We start from the raw sequence: 21,149 nt of genomic DNA on the forward strand, positions 1-21,149 counted from the left end.
CTTCCCTTGTCTATACCTTCTTGGTCATCAGGGAGTAGAAGTACAGCTAGGTGACCAGACTTCCCGAAGTGAGGGCGTGGAATAGCACGTTAGGCATTCTTGATGGTGGTATAGCAATGGTCCAGTGTGTTGTTTCCTCTGGTATTGCAAGTAATCTGTCGATGGTAATTGCTCAGTGATTTTTTTCAGACTGGCCTGGTTAAAATCTCCCAAAACGATGGTGAAGGCGTTAGAGTGCGCTATTTCATGCATGTTGATCCCATTGCTCAGATCATCTAAAGCCTGTTTGGCATTGGCCTGATGTGGAATATAAACTGCAACCAGAATGACCCCAGAGAACTCCCGTGGTAGGTGAAAAGGACAGCAATTTACTGCTAGATATTTGTTGACTGTACTGACCTTGCAAGCAGTTGTGCTTTTCAGCCGCATCAGGCTGAAAGGGGAATATTTAATCGTATCCATTGAGAGTACTGCTGCTAATAAAAAGTTGTATGATGTTGTGAACTGGAAACCGGTTTCACCTAATATTAAATAAATTGGGTGTTGGGGTGGAGAGACATCCCTACCAATGGCGGTGCAAGGTGCTCTTTCCTTCTGCTAGCCTGCAAGTCACCCTTGGGCACGGTGTAGCACCTGCTTAGTCCACCGATCAGGGTCACGTGAAGCCATGGAAGCAGGTGGCGGATGGTGGCATGGGCAGCTGGCGCATATCACAAATCCTGGTTATGTGACCACTCTGAAGAGAATTCACAGTGGCTGCGGTCAGCCATTTTGTTAAGACACTGCGCAGAAGGTGGCAATGGCAAACCACTTCTGCAGAAAAAATTGCCTAGCAAAACCTTGATCACGTAAAGAGCTACATCATACAACATGGCACATAACAAAGAACAATTAAGTTAATAGCTAATTAGCATAAAATGACTTCTTGTCTCCTATGGATTGGTGATGAGGTGGCACAGTAGTCCAATGCTTTTCAGACACGGTGACCCGGGTTTATTTCCCGCTGCTTTCTGTAAGGAGCTTGTACGTTCTCCCCGTGACTGGATGGGTTTCCTCTGGGTGCTCTGGTCTCCTCTTCAGACCCTAGACGCACTGTTTGGTTGGTTAGTTGGTCATTGTAAACATTGTCCTGTGATTACATTGGGGGATAGCTGGGCGGCACAGCTCAAAGAGCCAGAAGAGCCTATTCTGTGCTGTGTTGCAATAAATAAAGTAGAAAAATGTAACTCTTTGTGATGCTTGCCTAACAGGTTACTCAGCTTTGGAATTTCTCTTGCACATAAGTAAACCCTGACCTGCTGTTATTTTATTACCTTAATTCAGGGCTTCCCAGCATTTTTTTTATGCCATGGACCCCTATCAGCAAGCAAGGGGGCCGTGGACACCAGGTTGGAAACCCCAGCCTGAATTGAAGCAATTGAGAACAATTTCAACATTAAAACTTTGCTGTACAGTTATGAAAACACCATCCCAGTGAAAAAGAATGGCACTGTTTTAACCCTGACTTCCAGTTTCTTTCCCTTGCTGATATATGAAGAGGTAAAAGAGATCTATTTCTCGTTATTGGAGACGTCAGGATCCAAATGTTATAATATAAATAAGCTACTGCTATTCATCCACTCCTAACATCATGTCTTTAAAATCTTTTTACATAATGAACCATGAGAAAACATCTTCAGACATTTTCAGAGTCCCAATCTTCTTTTAAAGTCGACAGATAATGGGAACATTCAGTATCAATGAGGATGGTGCACTATTAAGCTGCAAGGAACCATCATAAGCAATTTCCATTAAAGCTGATAAAGTGAAGTAGGGCAACTGACAACCTGCAATGTTTGTTAAAAGAAAATACACAAAGCACGGATGTACAAATCTGAAATCTGTATAATAAGCCATTGACTGTCCAATTTGTTTAAGGGAATGGGACAGATTTACTTGATATGCTTTTTCTCCCCACAAGAAAAGTTATCTTTTTGATTGACACCTCATCAGCTCTGGCAGTGAACAGTGTATTTAGTTCAGACACAATCTTTACACTCAGCATTGGATAATCACTGAGCACAACCAACCTGGTTCATCTGATTGTCTTCACCAATCAACCATAATTTGAAAGCTAAAGAACCGGAAAGGTGCAAGGTGTGCATTTCACTGATGTGCCAATATGCTGCCTTGCTGAGCACACACGGACATACAGGTAATAAACAGGTTGAGTGGACCGTGTAATAACTGAAACATTACCCAATCCACCATTCGGGATTACGGAACTCTATATTTCCCCCATCCTTCCCTTGCAGAATGGGGGCCTTACTTTCCTGTATTCAGCCTGGAACTTTGAGTAACTTGGCCTTACTTTCCCAGACTCCAATGGTGGAGTGAGCTGATCTTCCTCACCCTAGAGGCCAACCGTAAATGATCAGGCTCCGAACTGCTTCTCCAGCAACTGCAAGGGCACTGTCCCCAAAATAATCCATTGAACTGTGGGTTTCAGGCTTTGGGGCATTTAAAAAGCATTGAAATATGTAGAAATTCAATAATTGGGGCTGGTAGCCCTGATGAAATCCCCATCTTCAGCTCACTGGTGAAGAGTGGTGAGCCAATTGTAGAGTGAGTGGATCCAATGGGCGAGATACCTTTAGCCTGCTGTGATTGTTCATCTGCACACAGGGGTCTAAGTTGTGCCCAGGCCACATAGTCAACTCCTCTAAACATTTGGGATGTGCTGAAATTATACATCATTTTTCTTCCATACAATACAGGAGACTATTCAGCCCATTGAGTCCGTGACAAACCTTGGGGAATTCCTATCAATCTCACTCCCCTACTATTTCCCTTTAACATATTCTCCCCACAATCCCATCAACATCCACCACCTACACTAGGAGTAATTCACAATGGCCAACTAGTCTAAAAACACATCCTTGGGACATGGCAGGAAGCTGGAGTACTCCAGGGAAACCCACACAGTCATGGGCAGATCATGCAAACTCCACGCAGACAGCACTGCAATGAGTCTGGGTCGCTGAAGCTGGGAGGCAACAGTTCTAACAGCTGTTCCGCTGTATGTACCTCCATCAACGTCAGAATTAACAGGACCATAAACTGTTTAAACATTGAACAGTTTAAATAAACCTAAAGTTCCCTGAAAAGCAGGCAATTGAAGAATTATTTATAAAGGTATTGAAAATAAATCCTCAGACTCTGAATTTATAGTCATATATACAGTATTTAATGAAGATGTTGACCTTATCTTAATGCTCAGAATAATATGAAGGTTCATTGACCAAGGCCTTGGTTAATTACAATTTAAACACTGCATCTACCTAGAACTGCTTAAAATGCAACACTGAACGCTTATGCAATATTAATTGGACTTCCCATCATAGAAACCGATAACAACCAGGTTAATAAGTTGAAAGTGACCTACCAAACATAGAACAGAGTGCATTTTTCCCATTTGCACTTAGTTTCTGAAGTCACATTTCCTACCTGTGTCTAGAACAGGAGGCCACGTTCTTACATCAACAGCTGCCCCTGCTTCTCTTGACCTTAGAAGCTTTACAATCAATTGCGATGTCATAATGCACGCTGATCGGCTGACCTGTAAAACAATGGCTCTCTTCAGTAAGCAACAGATGGAGAAAACCAAGCATAATCAGCTTGGTCTTTTGAGGGTGCTTTAACTCAGAAAGTATCCAGAAATAAAACCCTTGATCGTCACAATAAAATATGATTGATATTACTTTAATTCATTGTTTGAAGAGAATGAGTCTAAGGACATAAGCGTTCTTAAAAATATAACATTTTTGCATCTCCCAGGTGCTTCAATCTTGACGCAACTGATAAGTCACAGGCTATCTATGACTCAGAAACATCTGTGTTCAGGAGCAGAAGCAGAACCACATAAGCTAGCCTAGAGCAGGTTTCCTTCTCTAAAACCATTGTCAGTCTCTTCTTGAAAACAAATATAGTCAGAGAGATCTATCAGCACACACCATGGATGCATTCCAAAAACGAAAATACTCAAAAGGCAAAATAGTGCAACTGTGGCTGACAAGGGAAGTCAAAGCTAATATAAAAGCAAAAGAGAGGACATACAACAAGGCAAAAATCAGTGGGAAGATAGAGGATTGGGTAGCTTTTAAACACCTACAGAGAACAACTAAAAGAACCATTAGGAGGGAAAAGAAGAAATATGAAAGCAAAGCTAGCAAACAAATCAAAGTGGATAGTAAAAGCTTTTTCAAGTATGTAAAAAATAAAAGAGGGATGAAATTGGGTGTAGACATGCTGGAAAATGAGGCTGGAGAAATAATAATGGGGGAGAAAGAGATGGTGGATGAGCTAAATGAGCATTTTGCAACAGACTTCACTTTGGAAGACACCAGCGGTGTGCCAGATGTTGAAGGGTTTCAGGAAGGGAAGTGGGTGCAGTTACTATTACAAGGGAGAAGGTGCTCAAAAAGCTGAAAGACCTAAAGGTACTCAAACCACCCCATCTGCCACCAACAAACATTCCACAGTCAAAGTTGCATTTCTTGGAAAGGAAGGAATTCTTTGAATTGGAAGGAAACCATATTAATTAACTCAAATCAGTAGCGGACGAATGAACCCCACCTTTTCTCAAAATCAAATCGAGGATCGAAAGCTCAACTTCTGATTTTCTCCAAACTAAGGCATAACATCACCTGAGGGAACCATTGTATCAAAGTAGGAGCAGGAACGTCTTTCTATTTCAACAAAATAGCCCTTCTGGCCAATAATGTAACAAATGCAATTACATGTTGGTCTGATGGAGAAATACCATGAGGGATTATACCAAATAAAACTGTCAATTTATTAGGTTGTAAATTAATTTTTAAAACTTTAGAAATTGTAGAGAAAATAGACTTCCAAAAAAGTTTCAATACAGAACACAACCAAAACATATGTGTCAATGTGGCTGTCTCAGTTTTACATCTGTCACACTGACTATCAACATTAGGAAACATTATAGACAGTCTCTCCTTTGTCAAATAGTAACGATGTACAATTTTAAATTGAATTAGAGAATGATTGGCACAGATCGAAGAAGAGTTAACCAACTTCAAAATCCACAACCAATCTTCTGTTATCAGGGTCATGTTAAGCTCTCTCTCCCAGTCTTGCTTAATCTTAAGTGAAGGATAATCATGCCGTTGTAACAATAAATTATAAATTTTCCCAATGAAACCCTTCAATACACAGTAAATCCAATAACCATAATGAAATCAATGAAAGACCACATCAACTGGGCATACGACTAGCGTGCAAAAGACAAAAAACTGCAAATACAGAAAGAAAGAAGAACTAATAATAATAAACAACTAAATGAGGAATAAATATTGAGAAGATGAGATGAAGTATCCTTGAAAATGAGTCAATAGGTAGTGGGAACATTTCAGTGATAGGGCAGTGAAGTTGAGTGAAGTTATCCCCTTTGTTTCAAGATCCTCTCTTGGCCTCACAAAATACCTTGTTACGATTTTTCACTTTGTTTAAGTGTACTTTTGCTGCGGCTTTTACACTTTATTCTCTGTTGTTGTACCCTGTATTATCTCAATGCACTGTGCAATGACTGGATCTGTTTGAACAGTATGCAGGACAAGCTTTTCATGTATCTCAGTCCGTTTGACAAAAATAAATCAATACCAATTTCAATGCCTGGGTTGCTAAATAGTAATGGGTAACTTTAACCTAACCTCTTCAGTTGAGTAGGAAATCAATATCACGTGGGAAATAACAATGGAGTGAAAAATTATTTGGATACCTAGTTGGTTCATTAGGATAAAGTTATCCTGATGATGCAATAGAGAAGGCTGGGTGGAGATCTGGTACAGATTTAAATATTATGAAGAGCGGTCATGGAGAGAAATGGATTCCATCTTATTGTATTCTAGACACCCATCACAATAATTTTTATTATGTAAAGTAAAGTGCATCTCCTTTGAACTTTCTCCCTCTCACTTTAAACCTATGCACTCTAGTATTTAAACGCAAGAGATTCTGCAGATGCTGAAGATCACACAGGAAATGTTCGGAACTTCGGCAAATCAAGCAGCTTCTATGGAGGAGGGTAAACAGTCAACAGTTCGGGCCAAGATCCTTCATCAAGACAGGATTCACTCTGGGAACAGACTAATCGTCCTGTTTACATCTGACAATTTTAAACGCTTCTAGCAGGTCCCTCCTTAGCCTCTGTCTGTCTCAACCCAATTTGTCTAACCTCTCGCTATAGCTAATACTCTCTAATCCAGGCAACTTCCTAATGACTCTCTTCTGCACGTACACTGAAGCTTCTATACCCTTCTTACAATGTGGTGACTAGAACTGCACACAATATTCCTTGACTCAATAGTAAATATCTCTCACGTACTGTGAGACTGGGATCTCCTAATTTCGGATTAACACGTTTTTCCCACATAAAATTGATATACAGAGAGATATCTTCTCTTGAAGGGTTGGAAACTTTACCCAGACAGACATGGAGGTATTAGCATTGAACATATTCAAGGTGGAGATTAGATTTTTGGACTACAGGAAAGTTAAGTTATAGGAATGAGAAGGAAAAGAGTTGAAAAGGAGCGGAGGGGAAACACTTTACACCACGACATACGTGAGCAGAATTAGACCATTTGGCCCATCAAGTTTTTGCTGTCGATTAATCATGGCTGTTTTATTATCTCTCTCAACTCCATTTTCCTGCCTTCTTCTCATAACGTTTGAGGCCCTTACTAATCAAGAATCTATCAATCTCTGCTTTAATATACCCAATGACTTGTCTTCAACAGCTGTCTGTAGCAATGAAATCTACAGTCATCATCCCCCCAACCCTCCACCCCGGCTAAGGAAATTCCTCCCCATCTCTGTTCTAAGTGTACATCCCTCTATTCTTAGGCTGTGTCCTTTGTTCCTAGACTCCTCTCCAAATCCACTCTATCTAGGCCTTTCAATATTTGATAGGTTTCAATAGATACGGGTTCATTCTTCTAAATTTCAGTGAGTGCAGGCCCAGAGCCGTCAGACACTCATATACATTAACGCTTTCATTCTTATGTGAGCCTCCTCTGGACCCTCTCCAATGCCAGCACATCCTTTATTAGGTAAGGTGCCCAGAGTTACTCACAATACTCCAAGTGTGGTCTGACTAATGTCTTATAAAGACTCAATGTAACATCCTTGCCTTTACATTCTAGTCCTCTTGAAATAATGCTAACATTGCATTTGCCTTCTTTATCACCGACTCAACCTGCAAGTTAACCTTTAGGGAATCCTGCACAAGGATTCCCTAGTCCTTTAGTGGCTCAGCTTTCTGCATTCTTTCCACATTTAGAATATAGGCTACACTTTCTGTATACGGAATGAGCTACTAGAGGTGGGTACAATTGCAAACCTTAAAAGACATATAGAAAAGCACATAAATAGTAAAATGTTTAGAGGTGAATGGAACTGGTTGGTCAATATAGACAAGTTAGGGAGAAGGTCTGTAGATGCAGATGCTGTGGTCAAATAAACACATACAAAAACAGGCTGGATGAACCCAGCAGGTCAGGCAACATCCGTTGAAAGGAGCAGTCAACGTCTCGGGCCGAGACCCTTTATCAGGACTAAAGAAGGAGGGGGCAGGGGTCCTCCTCTCCCTTGCCCCATCCCACTTTCACTCTGCCTTCTCTTCTCGTTGCCTATCACCTCTCTCATGACTCTGCCTTCTTCTACTACCCATAGTGCCTTCCCCTTAGATTCCTTCTTCACCTCTCCTGCCTATCTCCTCCCTGCTTCCCCTCTCCCACCCCTTGATCTTTCCTCTGATTGGTTTTTCACCTGGCACATTCCACCCTCCCCCCACCTTCTTTATAGGGCTCCTGCCTCCTCCTTCTTTAGTCCTGACGAAGTGTCTCGGCCCGAAACGTTGACTGCTCCTTTCAACAGATGCTGCCTGACCTGCTGAGTTCATCCATCTTGTTTGTATGTGCTCATTAGGGAGAATGTCCTGTTTCTTTGCTGTATAACTCTATGGGGCTCAGGACGAGATCAAATAAGTCATTAATCTTACTGAGTGCCAGAAGAGGCTTCAGAGCAGCATTCTTCTATTTTTAAAGGGTTCTAAGTGAAGAGTTACATTCCATTAAAGATTTTAATAAGTTGTACCATGCAATGACATTACATTTCAATAATTAATCTAAGAATGAGTCATTTGTTTTGAGCCTTTTTTCTGCCTGTGTGTAAGCAAGCACAGACAGAATGCTCAGTAATTGTTCATCAGCAATCTCATTAAAAAAGCTTCCACCCTAGACTTACGCAACGTGACAGCAAGACTGCCCTCCTATATGACAGGGAGTAGTTTGACGTTTTTTTAATCTATATAAACAGAAGGAAATTGCAGCTACGGTGAATGATGGCTTACATTTGCCATTCTGAATCATAACACCATCAGTTCCAAGCCCCAATAACTTCAAAAGGCTTGGTAATAACTGTGTGTCTTTGTGCACAATGTCACAACAGACAGAGCTGCTGCAGTGCAGTTTCCAGTGACTCAAACCTGATCCTAACTCTCACACACCACCATGCTCTCTATACTCCCTGAAACACACACAAAACGCTTGGGGGATCTCAGGACTGATGAAAAGTCTCGGCCTGAAACGTCGACTGTTTAATTTCCCTCCACAGATGCCGCCTGACCTGCTGACTTCCTCCAGCATTGTGTGTGTGTTGCACAAGATTTTCAGCAGAGTCGCTCTGCTCCCGTTAACTCGGCTTCCTCACACATCCCAAAGAAACGCCCGTGTGTTAAAATGACTACTGTAAATTAATCCTGGATGAGGGGAATCAGGATGACATTAATCAGCAGGCAAGAGGGAGTGGGTTACAGCGAGGCCTGTGGGAGCAGGGAGTTGAAGAGATTTCTCTGAGAGTCAGTGTTTCAGTTCCCCTTTACAGGAGTGGGGCAGTCAGCAACAGAAAAGCACGTCTGATTTATATTCACAGTGCCTCACTTCACACCTACACTGACCATCCCAAACTGACAAATCCGACATTGCAAAATTACAGTGTGGAATGGTGCATTAAGTGAACGATTGTTATGTCAGTTATGGATCAGCAAAAGCATTCTGAAGGTTGTGGATTAGAATCCTACTGAAGGGATGAGATGACAAAATTTAGGTTGATACTCTTAACACAGTCTGGGGGGATGTTTGCTCGTTTGAGGAGTCACCTTCTGGGTCAGGTGCAAAACTAAGGTTCTGTTGCACTTTCTAATGCTTAAGTTAAGGATTTAATGTCACTATTTCAAACAATGAAACACCCTGCCTTAAATATCAGGCCCAAAACTGCTCAATACTCCAAGTTCTTTTATATTCGAGTCCTTTTGAATGCTAACATTGTAATTGTCTTCTTAGCTATCAACTTAACCTGCAAGTTAATCTTTAGGAAATTCTGCACTAGAACTCCCAAGTCACTTTGCACCTCTGGTTTTTGAATTTTCTCTCTGTTTATGAAATAGTCTTGGCCTTTATTCCATCTACCAAATGCTTGTCTTTTCTGTGCTACAGTATATCCCATCTGCCACTTCTTTGCCCATTCTCCTAATCTATCTAAGCCCTTCTGCAGACTCCCTGCTTCCTATGCACTACATGCCCCTCCCCCTTTCTTTCTATTGTCTGCAAACCTGACAACAAAGCTATCAATTCCAGTGTCCAAGTCACTGACATATAACGTGATAAGAGACGGCCCCAATACCAAACCTATGGAACACCACAAGACACTGGCAGCCAAGCAACAAAGGCCCCCTTTATTTCCATTCTTTGCTTCCGGCCAATCAGCCAATATTCTGTCCATGCCAGTATCTTTCTTGTAATACTATGGGCTCTTTGCTACCTTCTATTGGATTTTGAAAGGTTCCCAATCATCTAGCTCCCCACAGATTTTTGCTATATTGTATGCTCTCGCTTTTGCTTTTATGCTGTCTTTTTCTTTCCTTGTCAGCCATGATTGCTTCAGCCTTACTTTAGAATACTTACTCTTTGGCATGAACTAACCCTGCATCTTCCAAATTATTCCCAGAAACTCCAGCCATTGCCGTTTAGTCGTCATTACCTGTTAGTGTCCTCCTCCAATCAACTTCAATTAAAAAAAAGATTAATTTTGGCCAACTCCTCTCTCATGCCTCTGTGGTTACCTTCACCTCTCAGACTGCAGGGTGAATTCTATCTGATTATAATCACTGCCTCCTAAGGGTTCCTTTACCTCAAACTCCTCACTAATGCCTCAGCCAATACCTTTTACGCAAAGAAATAGTTCTGTTCATATATTGTTTTCAATTATCACAGGTTGTCTCAACAAGTCTCTCGGGAAGTTTATTCAAAGAAATTTGTGAAATGACCATATTGAGAAGGTATGGCCATTCAGATTGAAGGGGCATCGAGTAAAGGTGGATCACGTGGAGTCAGGCAGAACCTCATTAAGATGAAGGGGAAGTCTCCAGAGGAAAACTACCCTCTCTTATTCCTACTTCCTGTGCACAATTTGGTCTGCACACTTTCTACAGTGTGGCAGTGACTACATTTTGTGTGTGTTTAATTAATGACAAAGTCCTTGGAGATATCTCAAAGTAATGAAAGGTTCAATACAGCAGCAGACAGCACACTCTCTGTGGAGCCAGTGCTCTGCTCAGATACATTTGAAAACTGCTTTGTGGATTGCCTCTCCACTACTCCAGAACCAGTAGCATGACTTCCTTTCCATGAGTGGGGAGAATGAAAGTCATCATTGATTGGGATTGCTAAGGCATAAATGAACTATAAAGCAAGGCCTAGAAGCACTGGAAGGATATTCCACTGTCTGAATGTCTGTCATAATAAAACAGAGTGTTTGATGGACAAAAATTAATATAACCCCATAACCTGAAGGTCAAAGATAAATAATGAGAAATTTTTTCAAATTATATATATCGCTATGGTCAATTAAGCAGAAGATTTCTAGTTACCACACTTATGAACGCTGAACAAACCATCATCATTATTATTCATTTAAATCACTGGATCCGTTTCTCAGTAATTAAAATTGTTATCCACTGGCTCATTGGGACGTGCATTTTAAAAGGGCACACAGACCTACTGGCTTTCAGGTACTTACAGAACTGATTTAACCAGAAAGCAAACCGGTGACACCAACAACTAATTCAAGCCTGAGCATCAAAGTTTGACGTATGTATACTGTACACAACATCGAGATTCATCTCCTTACACCAAAAAAGAAACCCAATAAGCAAAAGATGGTCAAACGCCCCGTCCGCTAGTTGCAGGCCACAGTTTCAGATCAGTACAGAGACGAGCAAGGTATCAGTTTGATAGTGGTGATCACGTGTTACAATATTTTACCTTCAAGTTTCCTAGTACCTATGAACTAAAACATAAGTGGATGCTTATGAACACCTGACAGTTGTTGATTTAGAGATACATTCTGGGACAGGCTGTACCAGTCCAACAAGCCACTCTGCCCAGCAATCTACCAAAACACAGGATCAACAGCTTGCTCTCCGTATCACACTGCCCTGACTTGCATATCAACAAAACAGTTGGGACACAACATTCATGGCCGACCCCCACCAGCGGAGGGCCTTGATTACAGGACAATTTACGATGACCAATTAACCTACTAACCGGTACACCTTTGGAATGTGGGAGGAATCTGGAGCACCCGAGGAAACCTCATGGTATTTCGTTAGTGATCCAGAGGCACAAGGTTAAATGCTAGCATTGTAAATTGTGAAAGCACTTTCATTAAATTTGACCGATTACAAATTAAACTCATAAAATAAAATAATCCTGAGAGGTCCATTGACATGCTCCAAGGTAGACGTCCCATGGCCTGGGAACTTGATATGCATGCAAAATGTTTGATTCTAATTAATACTAAATAAACTTTGCTTGTGGAGTTTGCTTTCTGATAACAAGTCAAAAAGCCAATTGCTGAAGTAATTTGCAATGGATTTTTTAAAAAGAGCACCACAACCAAACACAAAGAAGAAGTTGATGGAATTATTTGAGAACGTAAGCACATGAAAAGGCATGCCAGTGTAACCAACAAATTAAAAGTGAAAAGGTGCAGATGCCAGAAACCTGAATTAAAACTGGAAACTGCTGGAAATAATGCACCTGTTCCACCTTGTTTGCTTTTGTTTGTGTGGGGGGGGGGGGGAATCAATGTCCCCATTCTGTTTTTGTTTGTTTTTTTTCTGCAGGAGGGGAGATTTAGGGGTCAATGTCCCTGATCCATTTTGTTTGTTTCTCTGCAGGAGGAGAGATTTGAGGGTCAATGTGCCTGTTCCACTTTGGGGTTTTTTTGCGCGGGGTGGGGAGATTTGGGGGTTGATGATCGTGCTGCCTTTCATTTCTTTCTTGGTTTCCTGGCTACCTGGGAAAGAAGAATTTCAAGTTGTTTACTTTGATAACAAATGAACCGTTGAACCTTTGAAGTACTCAGCAGTTTGGAAGCATCTGTGGAGAGATCCAAGGCAATACTCAAGAAGGGGGGTCATTAACGACCCGCAATGTTGGGGGCATGCCGGCTTCTCATTGTTACCCTCAGGAAGGAGGTACAGGAGCTGGAAGGAACAAGCTCAATGTTTTAGCAACAGCTTCTTCCCCTCCACCGTCAACTCCTGAATGCTTCATGAACCCATCAGCACTACCCCATTATTTTGCTCCCTTTTTACGTGATATTTTTACACTCCATTTTGTGACCTTTAGTAATATTTTATGCAATGCAGCACTGTACTGCCGTGTAAAATGATAAATTTCATGGCATAGGTCAGTGATTCTGAGAGAAACGGAGTTGTTCAGGGCATGGATTCTCTTTCCTGGAAAAAACCTCAATACACTTGTTGGGTTTCTTCTTATTTTCTGAGTTTAACTCACAAATGATCAAATTTAATGAAATCAGTATCACAATTAACAACACTGGAACTTATCTCATACCACTGGATCAATAGTGTAGTACCATCAACTTTCGGTGCCAATAAACATTCACAGACATTTACCTATCACCTGTTTCTTAGCAACCTGATGGTAAAGTATGGACATATCTGCAGCACCGTCACCATTATTGAGCTCATACTGTATCTAGCCTGGATGAATATGTTCTACAAGCAGTTGGAAGCCTGGGGATCTGAATTTGTCTAGTCAGAATGTAATGGTAATGGAAGGTAATGGTAATGGTAATGGTAGTTGCTTAAAAATGGGTGCAATGGTTTGAAAGACTAATGATGATCTTTGATTTGGAAGGGCATGGGCTCTCTCTCCCCCAATGCCGCCTTCCTGTCAAGTAATCAATTCTGAGAAACAATTCTGACATAACTTGCTTCTCAACAGAGTTCCAGAGCATTTTTGGACAAACTTGAGTGCGATGGTATTCCTGAGTCTCCACCCAGGACACGCAAGATTGCCAGTAGCGAAAACCGAGAGGAAGCTACTGACAGGATGAAGAAAACCAATATACCAACAGATAAATGGGAAAAAATTTTACAAATGGTTAATTCTTCTTCTATATGTGCTAAACATGCTTTAATACAATTTAAAATTGTACATAGAGCTTATATGTCTAAAGATAAACTTGCTCGATTTTATTCTCATATTAACCCTCAATGTGATAGATGTCATTCAGAAGTGGCTTCACTGACCCATATGTTTTGGTCATGTCCTACTTTACATAATTATTGGAAGGACATATTCGTTACCATTTCCTCAATTTGGAACATTGATTTACAACCTAACTTTATTACTGCAATCTTTGGTATACCAAATGAGGATGGTAATCAGTTTTCTCCTTCAATCAGACGAATGATTGCTTTTGTAACATTAATGGCCAGAAGGTCTATATTACAAAATTGGAAAGAAGTAAACCCTCCTACCACGTCTCAGTGGCTTTTTCAAACTATTTCTTATCTGAGTTTGGAAAAAATTAGGAGCACAATTTTTGACTCGTCAATTAAATTTGAAGAAACTTGGGGACCGTTCATCCGACATTTTCATGTGAATTAATTTGGCCTTTCCCAGACCTTCTCTTTGTTTATTCTTGTTCAGGTATGGAGTTCCGGAGTTCTTTGACACTATCATATACTTATAAACTGTTATTATTGCCCATGTTAGTTTTAGTTTAGTGCTTGTTTCATATATATATTTTCTTTCACACATTTTAAATTTTTTTTTCTTTTTCTTTTGATGATTAGTTTTGTTTTTTTTCATATATAATTATATAGACTTGATTGATTAATGTACTTTTTTGTTGTTGATGTTTAATAGGATATTATTATCCTATTATTAATGTAATCTTAAGTCTATTGTATTCATAACCTATTCATTATTTTGTTATGTTTTTTTTATATTTATATGAAACTCAATAAAAAGATTGAAAGAAGGATGAAGAAAACCTTGAATCCCACCAGAGGTGGAGGACATTCATTGCTGCCCAATACACAGTAAGTAAGTAAGAATGTCTGTTACCTGAGTCAGAACTAACACAGCCTCAATAATTATAGTGGGAGGAGTTGGCTGAGAATTCAAACACAGAACATACTAGGAATGTTAAAGTCTTCACCTACCTCCACTATCATCTTCACTGTGGGTAACGTGGTCGCAATATTCTGTGGATGTGGAGGTCGAACAGTTATTGGCACACAACCTGCATACAGGCATCCATAAAATGCTGCAATTAAGTCTATCCCTGCATGAAGGACAAAATATTTTTCAACTCAGTATCTGCATTTTAAATTCCAAAGTCCCACGTTAGCACAGCCTAGACTTCAGACCAAACTAAGTTGTAAGGTTGTCTCTAAAAGCCACCTGAACGATGTTAAAAAGTGATTGATTAAGTGGAATTCCCTGTATTTCATCAGCTGAACATAACTAATTTAAAAAAAAACATTAGATTTACCACGAGAAGAGAAGGACATATTAAAGGTCTTGAACAAAAATTATAATCTGACTCTACCTGGCGGATATACCAAAGCCACATGATCTCCGTCCTGTAAGTGTCCTCTCTCCATCAGCATAACTGCTATTTTCTCTGCTCGTTTATGCAGCTGAAGGCATGTTAAAGAGTTGGCTATTGTTCCCTGTAAAAAAAATAAAAGGTGATTTGTGATCACTTCATTCACAGTTCAATGATCACCTTAACTGCTCAGGGATAATGAACAATATTCACACTCGTCATCAGTACCCAGCTTGGATATTCACTTCTGAAAATTAGTTCATCAAGCAGAATTTGCTTCTCTTTTATATTCTGAACAAAAGATCATGATTACATTTATAGAAATAGCATTTAATTTAGAACTAATATTTTCTGCCCAGAAACAGGACTTGGGTCCAATAGATCTGTATTATGTGCTATATGAACTTCCTCCCAAGCCTCTAAATCTATTTAGAACATAGAACAGTACAGCACATTATAGGCCTTTCGGCCCACCATATAACCCCCCACCTTAAATTCCTCCATATACCTGTCTAGTAGTCTCTTAAACTTCACTAGTGTACCTGCCTCCACCACTGACTCAGGCAGTGCATTCCACACACCAACCACTCTCTGAGTAAAAAACCTTCCTCTAATATCCCCCTTGAACTTCCCTCCCCTTACTTTAAAGCCATGTCCTCTTGTACTGAGCAGTGGTGCCCTGGGGAAGAGGCACTGGCTGACTATTCCTCTTTCTTTCTCCCTCATGTGCACTTCCACCTCCCAATATACACTAAGCGACCACTTTATTATGTACACCTGCTCATTAATGCAAATATCTAATCGGCCAATCATGCGGCAGGAACTCAATGCATAAAAACATGCAAGCATGGTCAAGTTGTTGTTCAGACTAAACATCAGAATAGGAAAGAAATGTAATCTAAGTGACTGACTGTGGAATGATTGTTAGTGCCAGTTATATAGGGTTATAATACAAGGTGATTTGAGTATCAGGTTTTCACACACTATATTCTCTAGAGTTTACGGAGAATGGTGCAAAGAAAACATCCAGTGAGTGGCAGTTCTATGGATAAAAACGCCTTGTTAATGAGACAGGGGGATGGCCAGACTAGTTCAAGCTGACAGGACAGTGACAGTAACTCAGATAACCAAATGTTACAACAGTGTCATGCAAAAAGAACATCTCTGAATGCACACCACGTTGAACCTTGAAGTAGATGGGTTGCAGCAGCAGAAGACCACGCTGTGTCCCACTCATGCATCTAATAAAGTGGCCGCTGTGCATATCCGGGATTCTTACCTCAGCACCTTGCTGTAGGGAATTCTACATGCACTTACTGGAGAATTTCCTACAAGATTGTTCTTCTATCTGATGCTGTTGGCCTCTTTTGGCCTGACACATTTTAAATAACTTAACTAAATCTACCTATTCAAATGTAGTCATAATCTTGAAAGCTTTGATCAATCATTGCTAGTCTTCACAAGTTGGAACGAAGGGTCTCAGCTTGAAACTGACTGTTTGCCCTGACTTGCCTCTGGCACTTTGTGCACATTTTCCACATCTGTAGTATGTCTTGTGTTTATGATTTGCTGCTCCACTGTGAAGTCCCTCCGAGGAACATCTACCCTGAAGAAGTTTAAATCCTCTCTTCGATGGGAGTTCAGTGAGAATTTCTCTCACTGCGTCCCCTTTGTAACTTCTGCTGCTCTGATGAAGGGTCCTGGTCCGATATATTGTCTGTTTTCATCACTTGCCTCCAACATCTCGCATTTGTTCAATTTATGCAGATTTTTACCACCACTTCTTTACATTCTCATACGAGTCTACGACCCTTCCATTACACCTGGACAAAAACTATTCACAATGTATTGGCTAGTCTAAGCCACATTCCTGCCTGTTTAATATTTTACCTCTACTTTACAATTCTTCACAAAATAAATAAAATATTTTGTTTGTTTTTTTATTGACAGGAGACTCTTTAACCTATTCAGAGATCATCAGGGAATGGATAACTTTGTTTATTCAACAATGAAACTATACAAAACTTACCCTAGAGTTCAGTAGTGTGAAAAGCACATGGTCGGGAGTAGTTTGTGCACGCCATTGTAGAACTTCAGCCAGAAACATAAACTATAAGAAAAATATAGCGATAACAGTTTAAAAAAAGTGGGTAAGATATTACCCACTTACTCTGAAAAAAGTGGGTAAGATATTATGTTGAAATTGATATATCTATTCAATTCAAAACTAATTGGATGAATCAAGGTCATCTTTTTTGGTTAACTTCCCTTCACACCTAACTGATGGAAATCAAATTTAAATGGTCATGGAAAACAAAAGTCAACATCATAACCATTGTCATAACTGTAGAAGAAGATATACAGGTGTGGGACTATTTTAAACAGGTGTAGCTGGAGATTTAGCAGAGTGATAGCAAATGCCAGAAAAACTAAAAAATTAGAAACACCGTGCTTCAGAGCTCTACACAAGATGCTTTAGTCTTTGAATCTGCTTTTAGTTAATGGGTGTAGAATGGCTGGTACAGCTTACTTAATTCAAATCAGGTATTACTGGAAATCTATAAAGCAAACCTCAGCTCAGAACTTCTCTACATGACCAACTCTCAGTGCAGTCACACGAGCAAACAATGGTCAACAACAATGTTGCCTTTGGGAAACTCAGACACTCATTCAATCAGTTAATTTCATTCAGGCTATTCTAATGTACTTGCTGAAACCCTCACTACTGATGGACGATAATTGAAGATTACAACAGAAGTTAGAAATAACTTTTTCCACAGCCCAGTTATTCCCCTGACTCAAACTGAGCAGAATCAAGAAAGCAAAAAACATACACTGAAACAAGAAATTGTAGACAGGTGGGGGATTAGTAATAAAAACAACAGATTGAGGTGGAAATGAAATATCTTTTCACATGGTAACCTTATTAAGTCATTCTATTCTGGCCATTTGTCGTGCCTGGTCTTTACATCCTAATATAATTGTCCAGGTGTACATTATAGTTCTCTCTCCTCTGGCAAGTACATTTGTAGTATTAACACTTACTGAAATTTGGAATACATGTTTATTTTATTTGTATGTTCATCACATTGAAATTAATTTCTGTTTTAATGCTCTGTAATTAATGTTCTTTAAGGAAAAACATCTGGCACAAATTTAGTTTTAAAACAGCATTGGATGTTAAAACAGTACATCTGGTCAGTTTAATTATCAGATTGTCAGACTTAATTTAAAGTCATTTTCTAAATTCACAGTAATTGCTCTTGAAATCTGACTGATCAGCAAGCTATATTAAAGGAATAACCACGCAGAGTGGCATAACACTGAACCAGGGCTGGTGATTTCTAACACTGATCAACTGGGATTGTTATCTTGTTATAATACTAGAAGGGTGTGACCCTCAGTTCAAACGTCAACATTCAAAGTAAATTTATCATCAAAGTACAAGAGCATGCCTTGTGAGAATAGGTTGAGTGAACTTGGCCTTTTCTCCTTGGAGTGACGGAGGATGAGAGGTGACCTGATAGAGGTGTATAAGATGATGAGAGGCATTGATCGTGTGGATAGCCAGAGGCTTTTTCCTAAGGCTGACAGGAGGGGGCATAGTTTTAAGGTGTTTGGAAAGTAGATACAAGGGGGATGTCAGAGGTAAGTTTTCCACACAGAGAGTGATGGGTGTGTGGAGTGCACTGCTGGTGATGGTGGTGGAGACGGATACAATGGGGTCTTTTAAGAGACTCTTAGATAGGTACATGGAGCTTAGAAAAATAGAGGGCTATGCAGTAGGGACATTCTAGGCAGTTTCCAGAGCAGGTTACATGGTTGGCACAACATTTGGGCCTGAAATGTGCTGTGGACTTTCCATGTTCTATGTAAGTACATACATATTACTGTATACTACCTTGAGATTTTTTTTTTGCAGACATTTACAGGGAACAAAATGGAATGCAATGGAATTTTATGAAAAACTCTATACACACAAAAGCCTGAAAGTCATCAGTGTGCAAAAGAAGACAAACTGTGTGAATAAAAATAATACTGTTGCTAAAAAGTCCTTGGAGGTGAGTGTGTAGATCATAGAATCCATTTCCAATAATGGTGAGTGAAGTTATCCACACCGGTTCAGGTGACTACACAGCATAATCAAGACAAGAACATTTACTACTGAAAACAAATTGTTCGGCAGAATTAATTTGGTTCCAGAGGAAAATCTTGCGTTTGATTTTACTGCATTTAACATAGCAGCAATCTACCGCAAGGGCTGCAAATTTTTGACCTTTATCCAACATTATGATCCATAATTTTGTCAATTTCATTTTTACATCAAATTGGAGTCAAGACCGCTCAGAAGATGTCTCACTTGGAATGTGCCAGAGTACAGTTCTGCTCACCTTTCTGCCCTGGTCATTGTCTTCAATCTGCCCCAAATCCCTTCCACTGGCCTGGGCGATTCTCTTTCCTGATACTAGATTTCCTACCATTACCGAAGCAGGACCGATCTCTGCAGTGAGCATGAAATCCCAGAGAAACCTTGTCAGCAAAGAGTATCCACCAGAAAGCATAAGCAGTAGTAAGTCTGCAGCCATATTGTACCACAAGGTGGTACACTCCAAACTACCTGGTGCACAACCAGACTAAGAGATGCAGCTGTTAACCATATTTCATTTATTTTAATTCAGTGCTTCTGAATCTAGCTTTTAATAAACAAAGCTATATTAAAAGGAAGAAAAGAATATTCTACCCATTGTTACACACAAATTACTGGTTATCCGTTTAATTATTTTTCATGGATGTATTTTAACATTGAGCTTATGGAAGCAAAGATCTTTACCTGGTTGTTTCTGCCTTGGCTTGGGCAGATTTGTTACGCATGTGTGTGGACACATTAACACATTGCAAGGATGGAGAGAACCTTCTAGAAAGCACTGTTTGGTCTCAGAGAGGTGTATACCACCCAGAGGAGTTTTTGGAAGGGTATTAGCTGGTACCAGAGCCAAGCAGTAAACCCCTACTTGATGAATACCGTCGATTGCCTTTAAAAAATCATTAATGAAAATTAATACACAATCATTTTCCTCATTGCCAAGTCAAAAAAAAACTACAAGCATCATCAACATATCTGAATAAAATCTGAAGAAGAGGGACAGCATATTTGGCTTACTTCCATATCAATTCATTGCTGTCATTGTTTCTATCATTAAGGGTTTTTTGCATGAGTTTTCTTTGAATAAAGTTTGCTATCTTAAGGTTACGATTGAGGAACTCTGTTGCCCAACACACAAGGCTTCTACACCAGCCCCGAAGAAAGCATTATAACAGAATAATAGCACTGTTGAGTAACCTCAAGGATGGTGGTCTGTAGAAACATGATCAATATATACAGTAAAAGGCATGTTTTCAAAGATAACCGCTGGCTAATCTAAGTTAATAAAATAAAAGTGACACCAATACAAACAAAGGTTAACTTGATGCTAATTAAACATTTGCCAGTATAGGTGTATAAGGAGAAAATCTCTTTCTGAAATCAGTGCTGATGGAAGTGTAATGATCAACAATGTCTAAGTCCCGCCAGCATATTTTGAAAGGATTCCATTCAACAATAGATCCAACAGATAAATAACATTGGCAAAACTGTAACTCTGCAAAAAGGAAGCACTTATGTGAAAGCATTTCTTCTTGTATTTAGCTTTCTTCAATTATCTAAAAGCTATGTATAATTCCAAGAGCTTTCTCATTGCCGATGCAGCTTCAGTATGCATTCTGATCTCAAGTCATGCAGCCTATTATCCCCACCAGGGATATGGTTCCTCTTGTCCTCACCTACCACCCCATCAGCATCTGCATCCAGCACATAATACTCCATAACTTCCGCCATCTCCAATGGGATCCTTCCAGCAAGCACCCCCACTTTCCCTCCCCCCACTTTCCACATTCTGCAGGGATCACTCCATACACAATTCTCTTGTCCACTTGTCCTTCCCCACTGATCCCCCTCCTGGTACTTACCCTTGCAAGCAGAACACGTGCCATACCTGCCCCTACACCTCCTCCCTCTTCACCAGTCAAGGCCCCAAACAGTCTTTCCAGGTGAGGCAACACTTCACCCGTGGGTCTGTTGGGATCATCTACCGTATCCAGTGCTCCCAGTG

At 40.1% G+C, this 21,149-nt stretch overlaps 1 protein-coding gene across 4 annotated transcripts in view; it reads right to left on the reverse strand.

Moving 5' to 3' along the window:
- The window catches only part of LOC132395384 (disco-interacting protein 2 homolog C), a 594,953-nt gene that overhangs the window by 105,861 nt on the left and 467,943 nt on the right, over positions 1–21,149 (reverse strand). For 3 of the 4 annotated variants that reach the window (XM_059971899.1, XM_059971900.1, XM_059971901.1), the window contains 6 exons: positions 19,832–20,033; positions 19,392–19,501; positions 17,030–17,110; positions 15,001–15,124; positions 14,612–14,733; positions 3,487–3,598 (listed from right to left, as the gene is read on the reverse strand). In XM_059971899.1, coding sequence (XP_059827882.1) covers positions 3,487–3,598; positions 14,612–14,733; positions 15,001–15,124; positions 17,030–17,110; positions 19,392–19,501; positions 19,832–20,033 — 751 coding nt within the window. The remainder of the gene's footprint in view (positions 1–3,486; positions 3,599–14,611; positions 14,734–15,000; positions 15,125–17,029; positions 17,111–19,391; positions 19,502–19,831; positions 20,034–21,149) is intronic. The other variant, XM_059971902.1, reaches the window with a different exon arrangement.

Source organism: Hypanus sabinus, chromosome 6, assembly GCF_030144855.1.
Source record: "Hypanus sabinus isolate sHypSab1 chromosome 6, sHypSab1.hap1, whole genome shotgun sequence".
Lineage (NCBI taxonomy): Eukaryota > Metazoa > Chordata > Chondrichthyes > Myliobatiformes > Dasyatidae > Hypanus > Hypanus sabinus.